General features: G+C 40.3%; 1 protein-coding gene across 12 annotated transcripts in view; it reads right to left on the reverse strand.

The window, feature by feature from the left end:
* The window catches only part of fam131bb (family with sequence similarity 131 member Bb), a 43,628-nt gene that overhangs the window by 17,103 nt on the left and 4,081 nt on the right, over window positions 1-22,444 (reverse strand). For 7 of the 12 annotated variants that reach the window (XR_014116839.1, XM_027006733.3, XM_081695899.1 and 4 more), the window contains exon 2: window positions 672-709. The exons of 1 other annotated variant lie outside the window; for it this stretch is intronic. Coding sequence is in view for 6 of the 11 variants with exons in the window: in XM_027006733.3 (XP_026862534.3) it covers window positions 672-709 (38 nt within the window). In the remaining 5 variants the exon portion in view is untranslated. Of the gene's footprint in view, window positions 1-671; window positions 710-12,842; window positions 13,092-17,504; window positions 17,595-22,444 lie in introns of those variants that run through there. 4 more of the 12 variants (XM_081695903.1, XM_081695901.1, XM_027006732.3 and 1 more) reach the window with 2 other exon arrangements.

Raw genomic sequence — 22,444 nt, forward strand, 5'->3', positions numbered from 1 at the left:
TCTGACATTTTTAACTTTTTGGGGAGGGACTACCTTGTGATCATGTTCAAATGCTTTTCTTTCTTTTTTTCCAAAAATGTGTAATTTCATTTGAAAAATTAAGAGTCAAACAATGCACTTTTGTTACTGTGGTTAAGGTTAGAATTAGGGTTAGATGTAGGTGTAGCATTAATAGCTATAGCTATTAGCGCGTGCGTGTGCATGTGCGTGTGCGTGTGTGTGTGTGTGTGTGTGTGTGTTTAAACATTTCACAACAGAGAAGAAAAGAAGAGAGAAATGGCTGTGATGTGATGTAGTAATGGTGATGCTTAGGTCACAATGAAAGTCCTCTAACCATCTTAAATCACAGGTTGATCGTATCAACACACCAAAATGTCCAGCTGCTTAAATCACATATTGTTCATCTGTATCCAGCTGGATGTAAATCCACTGCGCATATGAATGCAATGCATCAGGTAAAAATTTGCTGTGAATTGGCAATGTCTTATTAATCTTTTTAAAGTGTTATAGGCTAACATGTTAACAGGAATAATGTTTGCTGTTGTTTGACATATTTCCCTATCAGACATACTATCTTCCAGTAAAACTGGACTCTTTGGTTTAGCTCAGACTTGGCTGTTAGGAAATTTTTGTTTGTTGAGAGGGAATATTTTTATTTGTACTAGGCTCACCTGTTCCCCATCCTTCTGTACTGGAACCCCATCTGCCGCTATACAGAGAAGAAGAGAAAAAGAGAAATTAGAGTATGGGAAAATATTGGGAGGAGGCGTTACAGAAATATAGGACCTAACAGAAAGGGAGAGTAGGCAGTGTGTGAGAGAGAAAGACAACATGTCCAAAATGTTACATTAAAGGAGCATAATGGTCACGTAGTGTTTACTCTCAATCATGATTCAGCATAGGTTCTGTGTTTCCTGTAGTGGCACTGTCAAGACACGGTGTACAATGACACTGTACTGACAGTGTAATTGAATCAGATGCCAGCACCTTTCACCTAACTGTACACCCACTGTGCTTTAATTATGAGCTCAGCTTGACCTTCAAAAGGAGAAAGAGAGCAAAGGGAGAAAGAGAAGTTAGTGGAAGGAAAAACAGAATGTGAGAGGAAGAAAGAGAAGTGAAAAAAGATAGCAGAATAGTGTATTATAAAAACAGGAATCTCTCTCTCTCTGTCACACACACACACACACACACACACACACACACACACACACAGAGAGAGAGAGAGAGCGAGAGAGAGAGAGACCAGCTAGCTTCATAATTACCTTAAATAATAATTAAATAATGTAATAATCATGTAAGCCATCATACAAAAATAGAGGAGAATCAATGTGAAATGAATCATATGCACTTGGGTCTTTGACTTGCTAACAGATATACATTGATGGCATTTAGCTGATGCTTTTATCCAAAGCGACTTACAATTATGTCTAAATACAACTTGAGCAACTGAGGGTTAAGGGCCTTGCTCAGGGGCCCAACAATGGCACTTGTCAGTAATGGGGCTTGAACTGGCAGCCTTACGATTACAAGCTACCACTGCCCCAGATCAGGATTTTAAATGCAATTTGTTTCATTCTATTTCATTCATATTTTTTCTCCTGACACTCCTAACATTTCTGTCCTAATTAAGGATGGCTTAATTACATCGGTCCCTCTGCTAATTAAGCTTTAACACATCCTTGGTCTCAGAGCATATTTTCCTTATTTAATCAATATTATTACTTTACAGCAACATTAGGTTAGTGTCATATATGTTTGGGCCTAAAATGTGTGTATCCCTGTAAAATATTTGGAGTGGATTAAAGTGTGGGATAACTGTGTCCTGTGTTAATTTTAGCCTGTAGTCATAGTTAGTTAATAAAACATCACAACTGACTTAGCACAACTGACTTAATCTTTGCCACATGTTTGACTGTAGGGTTACTTGGAATTTCCTTACCCCAATACAACATATACAAAAGAATAACATAATTTACCTTGCTACAGTAATGTGACAGTATAACAAATATGATGTCTTATTAACACAGCTTAGTAGAGCCACAGTATAATGAATATTATGGCTTGCTTACACATCTTATCTTATTAGAGTCACTGTGCAGTATAATGAATATGATGGCTCACTGATACCACCTGATAGAGTCACTGTAGAGGGTAATAGATGTTATGGCTTGCTAACACAACTTTACATTTCAGAAATGACATTTTATTATTACTGCTACTGCTCTTATGGTCATTGCTCATCTTTGAACTTTGATCTTTGGACATGGTGACTTACTCACTGATTACTTTTTTCCCACAGCACCTAACACTGTGCCCAGGTCTAATCAGGTCTAACCCTGTGCTTCATTTAGCCAATTATTCATTATTTGCAGCAGTTATTTGGCAGTTTCTTTAAAATACAATAGGGATAGCTACTGAAAGATCTGTACTTGTTTTGTTCTTATCTCACACTTTGGTGTTTTTTATATTTGATTTTGACTCTAACAATGTACACTAAAACTTAGCTATCTGATTCATTGGCCAAAATTGTAAAACATGTTTATGTGCAAAATCGAGAGGTTTACTTTAAAATTAATTCTGTTACAAATTACTGATTACCTGTTAAAATGTATCTGTAATCAAGTACAAAGGATTACTATATTAAAGTAATGTAATCTGGTTACTTTCTGTTATTTTTTTTATTACTTTTTAACCCATTAACAGCCAAAGATCAGAAAACACTGGTCCCTTACAGAATGGCTACCAACATTGCAATTGTAAAAATTAAGTATATAAATGAAGCTCTGATTATTATTCTAATAAAAGCAATTCCCCAGCTGTTGATATGGTCTATCTCAAAAGCTCTTGTATTTTGACTCTGCAGGCTCATGATTAACTCTAGACTTGTGTACAATTTGATGATATAAACAACATGAGCCTTCCCCAGCACTGTGGCATTGCTGATAAATTAGATTTTAAATTAGACTTGAGGCCCTTTCATGCAAAATACCCAATCCCTACGCTCCTGTCAAATTGATAACCTGCACCAGTGTAAACATCCCAGACAAGTATAGTTATTTTTGTGCATCGCTGAGTACAAACTTCTTCATAGCAAACCTGTGATGCTTTGTTGGAACATACTACATAAAAGCATTCTACAGAGTTATATAGATCATGGAGTGGTCTATTTTTGTAATGGAAGAGACTCGGGAACATGAGAGGGATCCATATTCAAGTAATAATTTAATAGAAAAAGAGCTAGCCAAAGAGCAATCCAAAAAACAAAGCTAAATAAAAAAAAAAACTGGAGAAAGCAGAGGGCAAAAAACAGCAAAATTACCCAAGGGGCTAAGTAGGAAATGGACACAGTCATGGGTCAGTATACGGAAAAGATAACACAGCAAAAAAATGGCTTGGTAATGCAAACTACTGAGTAGGAAACACTTTGCACAGTTGAATCATATCTGGTGGCTTAAATAGAGAGACTGATAATGTAAAACAGGTGAGTGAGACAGCGCTAGTATTTTGGTGAGGCAGACCTCTTATGGTCAGAAGCGGTATCACTGACAGAACCCCCCTCACCCCCAAACAGGTGGATCCCGATGCTAATGCACCACATCTCTTCGGACATCCTGTTGGCCAAGGAGCAGGGAAACCTCTGTGGGCAGCATGAAAGTCCCAAATAAGCGAGAGATCCAGCACATCCTGTGTTAATCCTGCTCCTCTCCTCAGGACAGTATCCCTCCCAGTCCACTGTATCATGCATCCCCGTCAGCAAGAGTCCAGAAGTGTATTCACAAGGTAGGCTGGGGATCCCTCAATATCCAGAGAAAGAGGTCTCATCTGTGTTTTGCACACAACAGACTAGGGGGGCAGGCAGGTTTAAGCAAGGACATATGAAAGGTGGGGGATATCCTGTAGTGAAATAGAGAGTGAGGTGGAAGCTGCAACTGGTATGACACTGGGTTAATTCTTTGCAGAACTTTGAAAGGTCCCATGTAGATGGGGTTTACAGCAGGGGATTTTCAATCAAAGGTCTGTAGTTGATAGCCACACCACCTTTCCAGGGGTGTACGAGGGACAATCTCTGCAGTGGCGATTGGCCTGTATCTTTTTTTCTGGTAGCTCTCCAGAGTTGAGCCTCTTCCCAGGTCTGTTTGCTATGCCTAAACCAATCAATCACAGAGGGGACAAGAGAGGGTTCCCCTGACCAGGGAAACAGAGGAGGCTGATAACCTAGGATACACTGAAATGGGGTTAAACCAGTAGATGAATGAGTTAAGGAGTTTTGTGGGTGCTCCACCCAGGGCAAAAAGTGACACCAATCATGTTGGGATTCACTGCAATAGGACCAAAGGACTCTCCTGCTTAAGTCGCTCAACCTGTCCATTGGACTGGGGATGAAGTTAGACTGATAGATATGATCAGCAATGAACAAAATGACTGCCACACCCTCAAAGTAAACTGTGTACCCCCATCTTAGACAATGTTGACTGGTAAGCCATAATAATGAAAAACAAAATTGCCTCTGCCATTTGCATAGCTGTGGGGAGCTTGGGGAGGGGAATAAGTCTGCAGTCATTGGAAAACTGGTGGATGTCCATCATAATGCACGTGTTATCTTGAAAGAGTGGCAGATCAGTGACGAAATCCACTGATAGATCGGACCAGGAACGTTTGGGAATGGAAGTGGCTTGAGTAGTCTGGCGAGTACTTGACAAGGGGTTTTGCTCTGAGCACATTGTATGTGAGCTAATATGACAAAGGGAGGAATGGGTTTCAAAGTCTCAGAAGCATCTTTAATGTCAAACATATGTGATGGAACATCAGCTTTAGCATTCTTGGAACCTGACCTGAATGTGAGTGTGTGGTTGAACCGATTAAAAATAGTGCCCATTGTGCTTCCCTGGTGTCTAAACGTCACATAGCCTTGACATATTATAAATTCTTCAGTGAAGTCAGTGAGTATCAGAAATAGATGAACGGTGACCTCTAACCAGTGCCTCCACTCTTGCAGGGTTGATTTTATGGCCAGCAGCTCTCTGTTCCCTTTGTCATAATTCCTCTCCACAGGGGAAGGTTAGTGGGAATAAAAGGTGCAGGGGTATAATTTTGCAGGTATACCATGGTGTTCAGAGGGGGCAATCTTACACCAATCACAGAGGTATCTACTTCAGCTACAAAGGATAGGGAGTTTAAGAATGAGCACTGTGGTGATGTGTTTCTTTAAAACCAGGTCGATGTGACAATTTTTAAATTTTGCTGAGCATAATGCTCTTGTTGGAAATTGCACAGCACTCCAATGGATTATGTTGAAAAGCAGATCATAATCCTGATGACCTTTCTAAATTCACAGTGCAATATCATTGAAGAGTAAGATGGAGTTTATAACCTGATAATGACTACTTTGCATAAAGTACTATGAGGAAAATGACTGACTGTTTACACTCCAGTAATGTGCTTTATTTTCAAATAAACACAACAGAAAATTCATTTAATAAAGATAACTTACTTAACATGTAAAACTATCTTGATTAAATGGACATAAAATAAAAAGCACATTCATGAAAAACAAATTACATGTCAGGAGTTGAAAAAAAATCCCATGGTCATGATAAATTTTGTGTCTGCATTAAACAAATCCCGTGCCAATGAAAACCAATGCTATTATCGCTCAAATTGAACGGCACGCATTAATGAAAGGAAAGAAGCGCATGAATCACACCATAAAGATCTCACAAAGGAAGCATTCCCAGTCACAAATTACATGTTAGAGATCAGATGAAAGTCATTGTAGAATGAAAATGAGATTCCTTATTTAAGGAGGCTTCAGAACTGCACAGAAATATAAAATAGAAGAAATTACAATATAATAATGAGTTCCAGATTGAATTGGAACTCCCAGGTAAGTACTTGTAAGTTTCAGGTAAATGTTCAATTGAAATAAAGAAAGTGTTTTATAAAGAAGGAATTGATCTTTAAATTTCTCCAATATGTTTAATTGTGTTGCTTTAGTTTATTTATGGTTAAGAGGGTATTTTGTCTTGTAGAGCATCTTACTTGAAACTCAGTTTAGCTGTTCATAGTTGCAGTGTGTTCTGATGTGCAATCTCTGTATTTTCCCCATCCTCTCCACAGCAGAATTAGGTTCAGGCTTTCTTATAGGATTATTTTGTTCAGACACAGTGTTTGCAAGTAAGTATGTAACAGTTGGATTTTCTACAGGTAGATATTCATGCACAGGATTTTTTTTTTTATTCAGGTTTCTCATTGACAGGTTGACCAACTACTTCACGGTTAGCAGGAGTCGGACTGACAGCAAGTTCAGCAGTGGAGGAGGCTTGTATGATAGGTTTACTTGCCAGTGTCTCAATTTCATGAACTTGCATCATTTCTACAGGCTCTAACCAAGGACCTGAATAGACTAGATAATCATCTTTTGAGCTTGACTGAAATAACAGGTCCTTCTGGTCATTTTCAGGCAGTGTTTGGCATATTCTACGATACTTTTCATTCACACTGGAGGGTTTCTCCTCAATCATGGGTAGGAACCCACAATGCAATGTATGGATCATCTTTAATTTCAGGCTTGACAGCGTAAACTGAAAGCTCTCCAACAAGACCTACAACAATATGCACAATAGATTCCCATTTATAAGACAACCTTTGTTTCCCTGCAACCTTATATTCCTGACCAGTACTCTGTCAGCTTTTTCCACTGCAGATTCATCTGTCAAATCTAGTTTCATTTATTTCTGCTATGTTGGTTGTATTTTCAGTAATCAGTGTTTCTCAAATAGCTTTGCTTCTTAGATATTTGGGATGACTTGGAGCCCTTCAGGATTTTCCCTGTGCACAAAACTATCAGGTAGAGACTCTGGATGCAGAGTAAAGGACTGTCTCAAGAGGACTGTCCCATCTTGGTGAACAAGATGGGCTTCACAGATAGCTTCTTCACAGATTACTACTTCAGTTGAGACATGAGTAACATCAACAAACTCCGGTAAGTGATGCAATGTGAATTGTTGAACTCGTTCATGCTCTTTCTGGGAAACAGGATCATCAACCCAGGCACCATGGGGGTGTCTAGAAAGACCATGTTCATCTATGTTATACTTACCAGCTTGGTACTGAAGGTTAAATGAAAATGCTGATAGGCCAAAAAACCAAATGTAGTTTATTGCATCTAACATCACAGAAGTGAGAATGCATGTCAATTAATTTCTAATAATGACAACTGCAAATGAATTCCCATACTGATAATCCCTACATTTTTCAGTTAGAGCCCATTTGAGAGCTAAGAACTATGAGCTGGATAACTCGCCAAGCTACATGAAAGACCATGGATGGCAAAAGCGATAAGCTGTGTGTGACCATCGTTGTATATAAGTAACTTTTTGAACAAATTTCAGTTTTAAAAGAGGCTAGATGAAAAAGGTATTTTACTCCGTTATATTACTCCGTCAATGTTCCTCCCATAAAATTTTAAAATATTTTTCCCCACAACCTTTCAAGTGTGGGAGCTAGTGAAATCGCTAAAGTGTGTCACTGGTTTGTAGACCGACATAATGAAAAGCGAATATGCATATTTTCTGGTGTTGGGATTCAAATAATTTCACTTATGAAAGTTAGCTTTAGCTCGTAATATATCCTTTCCTTTAAGGCTTACATATCTGTGTGGGAAATCGGTGCTCTCTCCTGGTGTACATTATTAATATAAAAGTAAAGTGTGGTCCGAATATCAATGTTATTCTGAGAAAAAAAATGGCTGGCTAGCTAGCTATGTAGCTATAATGAAAAAATAATTTTCTTAAGGCAACATAAAAAAGATGCAGCAGCTCAATTGAACTCATGGCGTGCAGCAATGCATGCCCCATATTGGGGGATATTTTCAAGATTATAAAGATTATAAAAGTTTCAAGTCTATAAAAATTAAGGTTTGTTATTGATTTTATATTTTGATATTTATTTAGACCACATACAGGGGCAGTCAGTTGTGGGTGCCATGACGAGTTACACGAGTCTATAACCTGCCTAGAGAGCCGAGCCTCAAGTCTGATGCTTAGTCAGTTTCATAGAATGTCCTGAAGGGCTGGTAGGGGAGTTGGTGTAAATAGCCCAGTTAGGTCAGGTCCAATCTTATGCGTGAGTATACGATAGGTGAGTATGAGGTCACCTCGAAGCTGCCTATAGTGCAAGGAGAACATCCCTAGGGTTTCAAGCCTAGTGCCATAGTCCATGCCTCACATGCCGCATACCATCTTAGTGCCAACCCGTAAAACGTGCTCCAGGGCCATTTTGTCCCTCACGAGACAAAGTGGATTTGCCTGAATGCAATATTCCAGGTGTGGCCTGACAAACACAGAGAATATCCTAACAAATATGTCACAGGTGATTTTACTGAAGGCCCTACCTACGAATCATCCATAGAACATGAAAACCCTTGGTGGGTGAATACTGCCATTGATCACTAGCCTTGAAATCACCAGAAAGGGTGAAGCCTAGGTCTTTGATCTGGCTGACGGAAGGGATATTAACCGACACAGTACAGAGCACTTCTCCCAGTTGATCGGTAGCTCCCATATCTCCGACCAACCCCAGAGCCGATCTAGGGCACTCTGTAAGTTATCTGCCCCCCAGGCTTGTCCACAGTAGCCATAGTTTAAGGTCATCTGCAAACAACAGGGATGACAGATCCAGGGACTCAGGGATATCATTCACATACAAGGAAAACAGTATGGGCCCAAGTACAGACCCTTGAGGGAACCCACTAATAACAGAAGTCCTAGGTGACATGCTAGTGCCAACACAAACACACTGTTCTCTACCGTCGAGGAAGGCCGAGATCCAGTCCAACAACCTGCCACATATACCAAAGGTTCTCAATTTGAAACAAAGTCTTTGATGTGGAACCTTATCAAACCCCTTGCAGAAGTCTATAAAGACTACATCCACAGCATGGCCCTGCTGAACCATGTCAGTCCACATCTCTTTGGCAGACAGCAAGTTCATCAGGCAGGAATATCCCTTCTGAAAACCATTTTCGAATGTGTACTCGAGAAGCCTATTCGCAAAGGCACAAGACCCTGGGGAAGCTGTCAGAGCCCTCCAGCATATCTCCGGAGAATTAAAGTCCCCTAGAATCAAACACCTATTCGATGCATGTGACCTCAGAAAATCAAAGACTGCAGTGGCCAGGCTATCTGGACTTATGTATAAGACCACAATGCTGATATTGTTGGGTTGTACAATAGCAGTCAAGTCCACTGCTTGAACTGTATCGTTACCACATGCATACGTAATGACCCAACCCACATCAATGTCACATTTAACGTAGATAGCTTCTCCTCCTCCATGGTGTGGGACTGGTCTGTCAGCTCTAAAGAAATAATAGTTAGGTAAGCTCACCTCACTATCGTGAATATGGGATGTGAGCCATGTTTTGGTCACTGCATTGACATCTGGTTTGAAGTTATCTACCAGTTGACCCAATTTGTGCATCTTATTACCTATTTCTACGTACGTTCATAAGAACTACTTTAAGTAGTCATCTACCGCCATACTCAGGTCGTGCATCACCAATATTGTCTGTGACAGGGTGGTAGTTGTCACGGGACGCTCCCCCCCCGCCTGCCCACAAGTCACGTGGTACAGCCTGCCGTGCGCAGGGGGGGTTCACCCATGTTTGTAGCCACACCCCTGTGAAGGCACGCACCTGTACGGGGTTACGTGTTAATGTGTGTTTCTCTATTTAAACCCCTATCAGTGCGTGCCTCACTGTTGGTCATTGTTTGTTCGCTGATGTATGTTAGTGCGTGTATAGTCATTTGTTAGATGTGATTGTAGTCTGTGTTTAGTTAAATGTATAATTCATGTCTGTTGTTAGTGTTGTGTGAGAGTGCCATTGTTCTACATGTTTTATGTTAATAAATGTTTCACTTCGAGGGAGTCTGTGTGTCCTGCTCCACACCCACCGGCACTCGGGCCAACGACAATGTTACAGTAGTGAACTGTCGGCACACCACCCAAAAACCCACAAGGGTAAGGCCTTGTTCACCTGTGGCACAACGTGCCCTCAGATCCTTGAGTGCCTCTGCGCATTTTAATCTGTCAGTGAGAGGTAAGACCTATTACAGATTGACATCAGAGCCCTTCAGCTTGAAGGCAAATCATAGAAGTGATTTGTGTTCATCAGGACTTGAGAAAACTACTCTAAGCAGTCTCGGTTTGGACTCCTCAGCCTTTTGCAGAGTGTTACCAAGCCTGGTAAGTTTACAAACTGTTACCCCTGGGTGACCTGGAGGCAGTATCTTATTGGCGCAAGCCTTAAACCACTCTAGATCTTCCATCATTCTGTACTTCAGGCAGGACGAGGATGACTCACAAACGTTACATTACAATCAGTGTATTAATCTCCTCTTCTAGGTGTATTGACCATCCAGCTAAAACCAGAATTCAAGCCCACTTTTGTCATCGTAGAATTGGTAAACATAGCAACTTTTGAATTGTCTAATGAAATAAGCTTGCCAGAAGCAGCGGGGATAGGATTATTAGCGATCTCCTCAGTGCTCATATTGTCTAGATCATGTGTGTGGTACCATAGGACTAGCGATGAGTTTGGGTTTTCTAGCTGATCATTTCGTCTTAGTCTCTGGACCGCTATTAGCGACTGGTGGACAGTCCATATCTGAACCAGATTGGGGTTGACTCACGTCAGGTATCCAACCAGATTGAGGTTGACTGACGTCAGGTATCCAACCATTATCAGCCAAAGGATTTATCAAGTTCTGGACGTCCGAATCTACCGGAAGTATTGTTCCTACTGGAAAGGCCTCATTCTCTACATTATTTGCCCACCTAGAGTTGTTAGAGACTAAATCTGTCAACACAGTTAACTTGTTGTCCATCAACTGCAGCCGTGCGGACAGTCCCTCTAATGCACCCAAGCATGCTATTACTGCTTCTAACAAAGCAGATGATAAACCAGATCCATAGGTATCAAATCTAGAACAACAATCCGCACAGTTAAACACCTCCCCGGGGCGAGCTCAACGAACATACTGATCGCTCTTCAGTCCCGGACACTGCTTGTGGAACCAGTGATCACAGCGGTCACACTGCATGCTCCCTGACATTGTAGTAACTAACTTGAGGCATCCTGACCTACCCCACTTAATTGGGGTGCTAAATGAAGCTGTCGTTGATCATGTACTACTTCTTGTCAAGGCCATAATATAATATGAAGAACTAATAGCTAATAGCTAAGATGTGGTTAAAAAAATCCCACATATAACATGCACAAATCTTAAACAAAGGTTGCCGATAAAGCGTCCAGAGTCACTTGCTGTCCAGAGTCACTTGCTGTTTTCTCAGTTGAAGAACCTTAGTTTGATACAAGCTGTACGAAGTCCACTGGCAGATTAGCTAGCTAGCAGCCAGTAACTTCATCAACTTGTCACGATAACATCCACTGTTTTTAATCCGTTCGATTAAAATCCGTTCAATTTGTTCCTGGAACAAACGTCCAATGTATCCATGCAAAGGAGAGCAAAAAATCCAAATATGTTTTCAGAGTTCAGGTTTTATTAAATGAGAGCCGATGAGTAACGCGCTAGTTTAGTAGTCTTTTTAACAGATACTTTACTTTTAGTTAAGTATTCATTTAAATGATCACTTTTACTTCTGCCTGAGTAATTATTATTTTAAAGTAACAGTGCTTTTGCTTGAGTACAGTTTTTGGCTACTCTACCAACTTCTGCTGATTTTTTCATTACAGCTGATAGTAGCCTGATTTAAGTCAGAACAATCAAACTATAATACTGTGGCTTGTGGCATGTGAAGTTGATGCTTTCAGCAGTGCAGTGGAGGCTAGATCTGTAATAGAGCTCTCACTAGGCAGTATCTTTTGCAGGGTGTGCAGATATGTGATGACATGGTTTGGAGTCATCAGTATATGATGGTCTGTTTAATTTTTCAAGACAACGAGTAGCCTATCATTTAAAGTAAGCAAGCTACTGGACACCAGGAGGCTGCCTGGTAAAGAAAGTGCTGAGGGAGGCTTTTAGACAATCTGTATGTACTTTTGAGACTGGTTGACCTTCCAAGACAGACCTTCCTCCTGCAGGCATGACTTCAGCTGTTATACTGTGACTCTTCCAACTATACTTTTCTCAATTTATTTGTGCCTAATTTCAAGCACCATCTCCTAATCACAGGGTAGGGAATGACAATTTGGAAGGTCCATTGCACCACGCTTTTAATAATGGCCATCCAGTGTGTTTTTACTGGGCCGCTTTATTAACACCAGGGATGACTGATGCTAAAGTGGTGACTGCAATATCTGTGCTTAGAAGGCCTATGGAAGTACATGTACATTTACACCTTTTACCTACTGTCCTCTCTCTCTCATCCTATAATGCTAGGACTACCATGGTTGCGTGCGCACAACCCACACGTGACATGGGCCGACAGTGGCATCTTACAGTGGGCACCTGCTTGTAACAAAAGGTTTCTCCCCAACAAGGTAACATCCCTCTTGGGGTCATCCATAGAGAGCCCCGGAGCAGCCAAACAGGTCATCGTCTAACCAGGAACTGGATAAGTTCCTCCGTTTGTACTGTCAACATCATCCCAAGACGTGGAGCACGTACCTCCCCTGGGAGACACATCAGTGTCTGCGCAAGGCCATCTCTGCGTTCAAGAGAAAGGTGGACAGGCAGAGGGGTGAGACCCCGAGATACTTTCCAGGACAAGAGGTTTGGCTCTCAACCAGGGATGCCTGTGCGGGTGCCCCAGGCAAGCTGGCCGCTAGGTATGAGGGCCCATATACTATCAAGGAGCGGATTAATAAGGTGACTTACCGGGTTGGTTTGGCTGGGTGTAGTTGGGCTTCCCGGGCCATCCGCGTTTCAGCACTGAAACCCATGATGTGGGGCTCACTCGCCTTGGAGGAAGGTCCCTCAGCCAGCCTGCCTCCACCCCTAGAGATTGTGGAGGGCCTGGCTTACAAGGTGAGGATTTCCGGAGGAGAGGTGGGGGGTTGCACTACTTCGTGGACTGGGAGGGGTATGGCCCTGAGGAGCGCAGTTGGGTTCCGGTTTCCCAGATTTTAGACCCCGACCTCATCGCCTCCTTCCACCGGCTGCACCCACGGAGGCCTGCCCGGTGCGGGTGGGGTAAGCCACGTTCCAGGCGACTGGCACGGTCTTTGGGGGGGGGGGGGGGGGTTCTGTCATGGTTCCATGCCGGTCCACCGGGGACGGTATTGTCTATGTGGTTCCCAATTGCCTGTGTATTGATTGGAGACACCTACTACTCATCAATGTTTCTCCCTATTTGCACACCCGCAGGTCCCAAAGAACAATGCTGTGCAATAGTGGCCAAAAGGACTACGAAGATTCCCCAGTGCTTCTTACCTTGACTCTCCTAGCCTCTTAGTGGAGTACTTTATCATGTATCTTAATTGTAACAGAAAATAAAGAGCACATTTTCTCAACTTCGCCTCTCGCTTCCTCTGTGCTGTCAATGTCACATCTTCATTGTCTCCATGGAAGAAATCATTATGCAAGTATACTAGGCCTGAATCTAAAGACTTGTCAGAAGGGATACACTCAAGGAAAGTACATACAATTTTGCATACAATTTTTGTTTTTTGTAGAGAAGTAAGCAAAGGATTATTTAAATGCCTTGAATTGGCTACGGCTCATTCAAGTGCTGCTTGAAAAGATGGGTCTTTAGTCTATGTTTGAAGACATCAAGAGACTGATGTACAGACAGGCAATGGGAGTTCATTCCATAATCTAGGTGCTAGTACAAAAAAGACTCCTGAGACATAGTGACTTGAGGCATGTCTTCCCTGTCTCTTAAGGGTGGCAGTTAATGTCAGGCTGTACTAGGTGCACAAAAAATTTGACATATGGAGAGAGAATAAGTTAGATTTCCAGTGATATAGATTTTCCTATGTAATATAACCAATCTGATTTTTGTTCATGTCCAGCTATGTATCTATATTCTTATGCTTATGCTTATGCTATAGAGCAACTAATGGTTGAGCAATTGTAGGTATGCTAGTGAAATTGTTTCATATATTATTCTCAAATGCTTAAATGTAAAACCAATGGAGATAAAGCACGTGAAGGGAACTATGTATAATGATAACTGTATACATATGAATTTACAGAGATGAGATTCTGTCTATTTTATTCTGTGCAGCATTAATATGCTAGCTAATGTGTTAGTAAAAAGATGTTTTTTTAGATAGCATTTCTCATTGCATTGTAATTGTTCCATTAAAATTTGTTATTACAAAAGTGGTTGTGTTATTGAGCCTCTTCAAGTTTTGGAATATAAGAATATGGTGTAAAAGATTTCTTTCTGCATTATGCAGACTGGTTTTATTTGGACAGATTTAAGTAAGTGACTGAGAGATAGTGGGCCAGTGAATCATGTGATCTTGTGGGTCCTTCTGCAGTTCTACAAAAAGCAGCAGAGAGAGAGAGCTCTCTAACCATAAAAGGTTTCTTAACTGGACACAAGCGCACACACATTCATATGAAATCATAGTTAAAGCACACAGAACTTTGAAGAAAAAAAAAGAAATACTAATTAGTGTTTTTCTTTAACAGTAAGAAATCTATACTAATTTCTTTGCAAGGGGGACTACTTTTTTCTCTTTTTTTTTAAGAAAAGGCATGAACTGTATGTAGTTATTGTTGACCATATCCTGTGTTGTTTCCTCACTACTTAAAACCAAACCTAGTTAGAAGCTATATCTTGCATATAAGGACTGTGCTACATGTGGAAAGTGTGTCTCATAAAATGACTGGGAGACCATAGTTACTTTCGACCCTGTATCGAGGAGACAATTGTAATTCTTTCTAGCAACAATTACTTGGATGTGCATTTTGTTCCTACTTATCCCCTGGGTAGGTTGTTGTGGGCTTTAGTGTGAGCTGCTTTATTGTTCACTTTGACTCTACGAGAGGAAGGACATCTTTCACCATTGTGAGTGTCTGTTCATCTGCTTGTCAAGAGGGTGAAGTTCAGTAGTTCCCAAGAGTGCAGCTGTTCTCTTAGCTGTTTCCTCTTAACAGCTAGCAACGAACGACTCAGCATTACATGACGGGTTTTAGTGTTTTAATTTGACCTTGATGTTTGATGACTTGTCTTTTTCAGTCCTATAGTCCTCCAGCAGTTTCTCTTTTTTTTTCTCACAGCACTTTGCACTTACAGCAAGGAAAATAGCACAATGTTTGACACTGCCACGATGCTTTTTCATGCGCTGCTCTTTTTCTGCTTGTTTGTCCTCTTCCGTATGAAGTAAGAGAAGTAGCTCAGTGAATGGGGTGGGCTATTCTTTTCATGCTCCATCTGGAGGTCAACTATTAATCCACTGTACCAGCAACCTCTACAAAACTGCCCCAAGTTTGTTGACTTCACTGGCAGACGCCACCCTGTTTTATCACTTTTGGAATGTGTTGTCTGTGTAAATATTCTCATGCTTTTTCACCCACATCTTGCAAGGTTTTCAGGAATTTGTTCATCACCTTCAACAGCAGCAAAAACTGAATTTAGTATGTCTAGATAAGCTGTCAGAGCTGCTCATGGACCTAATATTTTACTAACTCTGCAGCTGAAGTCAAGAGGCTATCAATGAATTTACAAGATCTATGCAAGCGTGAGACAGCTCGGACTTGCAAGAGAAGTTCTACACTGTTGAGCCAGGTGTCATAGTGTACTTCACTACTGGGATGAGAATGCTCTAAGCCTTGCTGTGGAGTGCATATGTGATGCAGCTTCCTCCTTCCCAACAGTATACAACTGCTGCCAGGTTCATGTCACTCAGTGTGATTGTTGGATTGTACACTGGTTTTATCTCCAGATTAATCATTGAACAGTTCTTGGATGTCTGGATTGGAGGATGCGTTAAATGAGCCTAGGTGATACGCAATGGCTCACATGGACACAGTTGTAAAAGTTGTGTTCAGTCAGAATTGTAAGTCGCTTTGTACAAAAGTGTCAGCTAAAAATGTTGTAAATGTAAGGAGCTCTGCAAAAGGCCTCTTGCTTTGCTCAGATATTTTTATTAGCTTGAGCTTATAAAGGTACTTGGCAGTATAAATTATAATGTTTTAATTGCTGAACTAGTCATATATTCAACTATAACGGTATTGTGGAATGGTGACTTGGGATCATTATTGTGTAGAACTCTATAAATATGGCCATGTTTTTGCAAGTAGTCAGTTAAATCTATACCTATTTCAGTTTCAGTGAGGCTAACAAGGACTGAGTTTGTTATTTTGTTATTTTAAAAATTTTCTGTTTCCATTTTGGCTGCTGGTTTTATGGCTATTTCTTTATTTTGGGTCTACTTCGTCTCTTTTTAGAACCCTCCTAGCACTGAGGAGATTATGTAACATATAATACAAATCTAGCATTTTGAAGTCAGTGAATTACTGTTTGGACCAGTGTAGGTTCATAGGAAGTGGTAAAACTACAGAAATGAGACCAGAGGCAAGATGAAAGTCAACCAACTTATATTGCATAATGAAAATATGATTCATGATTTCAGTAGGCTTCAAAACTGCACAGAGGTGAGTAAAATAAAATGAAGAAACAACAATAGGTAAATATTGAAATAAAGTGTCTCATATTTCCACTTATGGATTGATCTTATAATTAATTCAATATAAGTTCAGTCCATTGCTCCAGTTCAGGTATGGCTAAGAGGGTAGGCTGATCTAGGTTATGCTATGTTATGGAGGGTTAGCTGATTTATATATAGGATTAATACAGATTGATTAGAATTTAGTGTTATGGGTACAATTATCTATTTCTGTTTATTTGTCTTATTTTGATGTCTAATTTAATTATAGTTTATTATAGTGTGGTGGAGTATATATTAAAGTAGAATATAGTTTCCTGTTATGGTCTAGTTTAATTATAATTACATAGTTTAATTATAATTACATTATTTTCATTTATCACAGGCTTGGCCTTACACATATGCAGGCGATAGACAACCTTGAATTCAATGAGCCCATGCTTTGCAGAGATAAACTGAACCTCCGTTATCTCTACACACAGATCACGTTCCTATTCTTCTTTTATTATCAATAAAGAAAAAGTTTTATGTCCTAAGATATTTTAGGTGCCAAAAGAGGAAATGAAACAAACTGACTATGAACAAAATGTCTAAACTATAAAAATTGGAAGAATTGTTCAAAAGACAAAGATACCTTCCTTTTGTAGACGTTTTGTGGTTACCTGGGATCAGGGCATAAATAGATATATTGACTAAAAATATTTCCTCAATTGGGACCAATTCCATCTTAAAGGCAAATGTGGAAATTGGATCCTGCCTAGAATTGGTTACAAAAGGCAGAACCTTTTAACCTTTAATCTTGCTAAGGTTCAGTTTATAGCCTGAGAACCTACTAAAATCCTCTTAATGTGGAGGAAATGTGGGATGGCAAGCTTCAGATATGTGCAATGTCATCAGCAAGCAGAGAAATCTTGTGTACCTGGTTGTATCTGCTTATATCCTCAATGTCCTGGCTCTGCCATAAAGAGGTAGCTAGGTGAAAGAGATAGTGGACACCCCACCTACTGTGCTAAAGAGGAAAATATGGTGAATATTAGTTCAAGGTTTTCTAATGGACATCCTGTTATCATAACAATACAGCACAATTTCATCAAGTCTATATCAGAAGATGCACTAATAGGTGTAATACACTTCAGCTTGCCTAAAATCTTTTGCATATAAAAGATTGTCCAGTGCTTCCAGTCCACATGTGAACTACACATTCCACTCCTGACACTAGGATTAGCATATATGAAAGCAAAGTATCTAAGCATCGAGTAAAGAAGTGTGTGCTCAAAATCTCTTTCCCAGTTTGACTCTCTGATGCATGAAACAGAATAATATGGAATTACAGAGTGAGCAAGCTGACATTCAGCCATGCACTTGGCACTTCTGCAGCCAAGATGAGTATGAAAAAGCATGAGTCATCTTAACATGGAAATATGGGCCTCTGATTTAATTATACTGCAATTTAAATGAGCCACCATCATTCAGTCACTAAGTATCAGCAATTATCTTTCCTTAGTTTCAGTATTAACTAACTATATAAAGCCTGCAGTGGTTTCAGAAATACATTAGGAGTTTAACTCCATATACTGTGAGGGAAAAAAATTGAGGGGGACAGAAAAGATCAGGAGGGTTACTCTTAGAGAATGGGAAAGTAATATTTTGGTTACATTTCAAGGACACTGAGTTTACAAATCAAAGCTTTTTATTGCTAATAAACCAACTGAAATGTCTAGACTTAGCAAAAAGCCACTGGCTTTCTTATGAAACATATTCTTTCCATTAAATCTGGTGGTGATGTTGTAGGGCTATTTTCATGCTAAGGCCATGTGACTTCTCCTGACATCTAAACTTCATATGAACTCTAGTATGAGGATATTGCAATGGGAGCCCCTAGTGGTTTCAAGTAATCCTGCTTCTGCACTGAGTAGACAGTCAGTGCACTTGTTGCTATAGACACTAGTGCAGCCCCATTTCAGTCATTCATACATGCATTAAATCCATAACCAAATGAAGTAGTCTCTTATTTCTAGGTTAAGCAGACAGATCTGTGATGCCTACAAATTTTCATACCACATTGAAGTTTTGTGCATGTTTTGCCCTTGGGAGTGACTTTACATGTATTTAATTTCATAACTCATGCACGCATAAGAGATCTCTAATAAATAAATGAGATGATTGTATGAAATATGGTTTGCTGCCAGACAAAATGTACAACATGTACAATGATTATTTCTGTATCTGAATTTACAGAAACCTGTGCAATTCAAAAGGGCAGACTTCAATCATTTTGAAGTCTGATTCTTTAGTGGGGAGTAGTCCAGCATCTATCACAATGTGTCACCCAACCTTATTATAGAGATGGTTGGAACTATATGGTTTTATATGGTTGGAACTGATTGAGAGCAAGCATGCATTTGAGTTTGTCTAGGTGTATAAAAGCACATGTTTTAGGATAACTGTACAAGGCTATATAAAAGGTATACACATTACTAGTTTTAGCATGTCATTAACTATGGGTGGTATCTGTATACAATACAGCTTTGCATATGGCGGGAGGTAGTGACTCAGGACTCCACAGCACACTAATGCATTTATTAACTGTGAATGAATTTAAGAGTCTGGAGGTGTTCTGGTGTTATCAGTGAGAGCCTTTGAACAGGTAGCATTCCCCTCTGTAATTATTTTACCTAAGCCCCTTGACATACAAGTCATCACAATCTACCAGTGTTGTTACCAGTAGACAATTGACTGCTAAACATTATATTTATATAAGGTTGCTCAAAGATTACTGTCACTAAGAACCATAGGTATGAATGCAAAACCTTAAATCTTATACTTAACAGACAGCATGCTTCTCCTTGAAGATTCACCAGTACTAGGCTAGATGCTGGACTGCATTGTTTTTTCTGCAGTACAGACACAAATGGCTCAATGGTTTTCCCTATAGTGGTGGTGCAGATGCAGCACACAGCAATAACAGCGAACCACATGATCATCCATGGTGAGCCAAGGCATTCTCCCTAGCGTTTCATCGTCTCCGCCTCCCACACACACCGCACAGGATACCTCCCCTGCGGCCAAACCACGAAGCAGCTCTGCGACTGATGCCGCAGAGCAGACGCGGGCAGAGGAAGGAGGGAGAAAGGCAAGAATGAAAAACGTGCCCATGCGGAACGAACAATCCGCACCACACGAATCACACCACTCACACTCCAACACCGACTGCAGAATGAAGCCATAGGCTAATGTAGTTTTTTCCAATTTGAATGTGATTTGAGATCCCTTAACCTCACTCACATGGCCAGTTCTGGAGCCCACAATAGCACTAATTCAAGAGAAAACGATTCTGTTTGTGTATGCACATGAGAGAGAGAGAAAGACAGAGAAAGAATGGTTGTGAGGTATCCATAGCTAAAGAGCGAGGGATCCAGACAGATGTGACAGATATGGTGTGAAGTTTCCATGGTTTTGTGATGCTCCGACCACTACGGGTGAGTAGCCATCTCTAAGTGAAAATCTCTTCTTTTTTTTCTTTTTTTTACAGGGAGGGCCACTCTTACTTCATTAGGTTACAACTCTTTAGTCACTCTGAGGAGACCTTTTTTTTTACAGAGAGGTCAGTAATAACTTGCTGCAACACACTGAGCCAATGTCTAACCTGTTTCTTCAGTAATATGTAACTGCCCCATTTCACAATAATACAGACCTAATCAGGCCCACTGCATGATAACTCAGTAAACCCTTTTTTAATGTAGCAAACCATGGATAACACATCTGAAAGCTCATCTCTTCCTCCCTGCCTGGATGTCAGCACATGTTATTTGATTCCACTTGTGTTAGGAGGCTAACAGTTCACACACACACACACACACACACACACACACACACACACACACACACACACACACACACACACATTCACAGTTATTTAGCTTTTATCAGCACATGGAGTTGATGCAGTACAGATGCAGATCATTATTTCAATCATAGCATTGATTGTTAATGCTACTAACACTGGAAGATTAGTGAGTGTATGTGTGACCATGTATGTGCTTGAGCACTTTGTAATCAGATCAACAACTGGCAGTTCCTCACAATAATGCAATATTGCAAATGCAGCACAATCAAACTTAATGGATTGAGGGAGACAGGCAAATAGACAGACCGGCAGGCAGACAGATGGAGAGAAACATGCTTAATTAAAGTGGAATATTCTCCTGAAGACAGGGCAAACCTATGTGCAAATTAGGGTTAAACAGTATAAATGTACTAGGTTTTATGCATATTTTGTTACAAATTTGTTCTGAACTCACTGCAATAAACTCAAAGCTATTGCTGAAGTCTGTGATGTGTATCTATCAACCAAAACATAAAATTATTTAACTGCATTGTCAGTAGGGATAAAAGAGCAGTAAACAGTATGTTTACCATTAGCTAATATTTCATGAAGAATTATAGAACCCAGAGACTCAGTCACACCAAGACTATACCTACATTTACCAAGAAAGAATGAAGCCAGTATACATGTTATGCTTTTTAGTTGGCTCATTGTTAATTATTCACAAATGTATTGTGGTTACAGTACTAAGATCTGGGCCATAAGTTGCAACAATTCCTCATTGTGGCACTGAGAATTAGTCATTTAAGTGCAAGGTGCAAAAGAGGGGGGTTTTACCTGTCTTGGGTCATCGTTGGGAGTAAGAATATTGCTCAAAATATTGTAGTTTTATTTGTCTTGATGATGTAATGTAAGGGTGCCAGAGAAAAGGAAGTGCTTAAAACTGAATTCATAATAATAACATCTTAGTAAGTGGCCTAGATGTAGACTCAGGAAGAGTATAATCAAAATGTTGCACAGCAATAACAGTTGGGTGTAGTAAGACTGCAGCAATAAAAAATAGTAAGTGAGCCATTCTATTACACAAATATACTGGGAACAGGCATATCTCAATAATGTCTCATAAAGTCTCACAGGGGCCCAAGGACGCATTCTCAGAGACTTAAGTAGTTGTACTCTCACACATGCACATTTGCTAAATGACATTGCCTCAAGTTATGGCTGAGAGAGTCTGGCTCCCTGAAGGATATTTGCAGTCAAGCACAGAGGCTCAGCTTGTTGCAAATATATACTGCACTTCACTACCATGACACTAATTCAGTGTCAGTACTGCTCATCCAATGCACACACATATACACACCTATATACACATACAGAATACATGTACACACAAAGAAAGTCCAAGTGGTTTTTTTTTTATTAAAAAGCAAGTTTGCATGTGTTTACGTGGGTGTGAGTTTGTGTGCATACACGTGTGTCAGTGTGTATACTTGTGTGAGTGTGTGAGAATGTGTGAAAGCATCCTGTACATGTGTTTGTGTGTGTGTGTGTGTGTGTGTGTGTGTGTGTGTGTGTGTGTGTGTGTGTGTGTGTGTGTGTGAGTCAGGCAGGGGGAGGTACAGTAGCAGGTGGATCATAATGACTCTCACACTGTGAGCCCATGGCAAAGTCTCCAGCATGCTGCTTTGAGTTTCAAAACAGCCCAAGAAGCTGTACACATAGACTTAGCCAACTTTTGAAGCTCACTCAGGTCTCCTCAGCCCTACACTTAGGACATGGAAACACTGTGGATACACTCCTCTCAGTGTGGTCTACTGTAGTTCTGTCTCTGCCTAGTTCTGTTTGTTGGTTTGTTTACACAGCTCCCAGAGGTGCCTGGAAGGATTAAAGAGGAGTGTCAGCTTTCAGTTTACAAATACAAAAATCAGGGTGCTGTGCAAGAAAAAGGTGTAAAGTGAAAAATCTTTCTGAAAGCAGGTTTAAAAGCAAGCTAACAGACAAAAAAATTTGTACAATAATATTTGTGTAATGCA

This window comes from Electrophorus electricus, chromosome 14 (assembly GCF_041902795.1).
Source record: "Electrophorus electricus isolate QZ-2024a chromosome 14, ASM4190279v1, whole genome shotgun sequence".
Classification (NCBI taxonomy): domain Eukaryota; kingdom Metazoa; phylum Chordata; class Actinopteri; order Gymnotiformes; family Gymnotidae; genus Electrophorus; species Electrophorus electricus.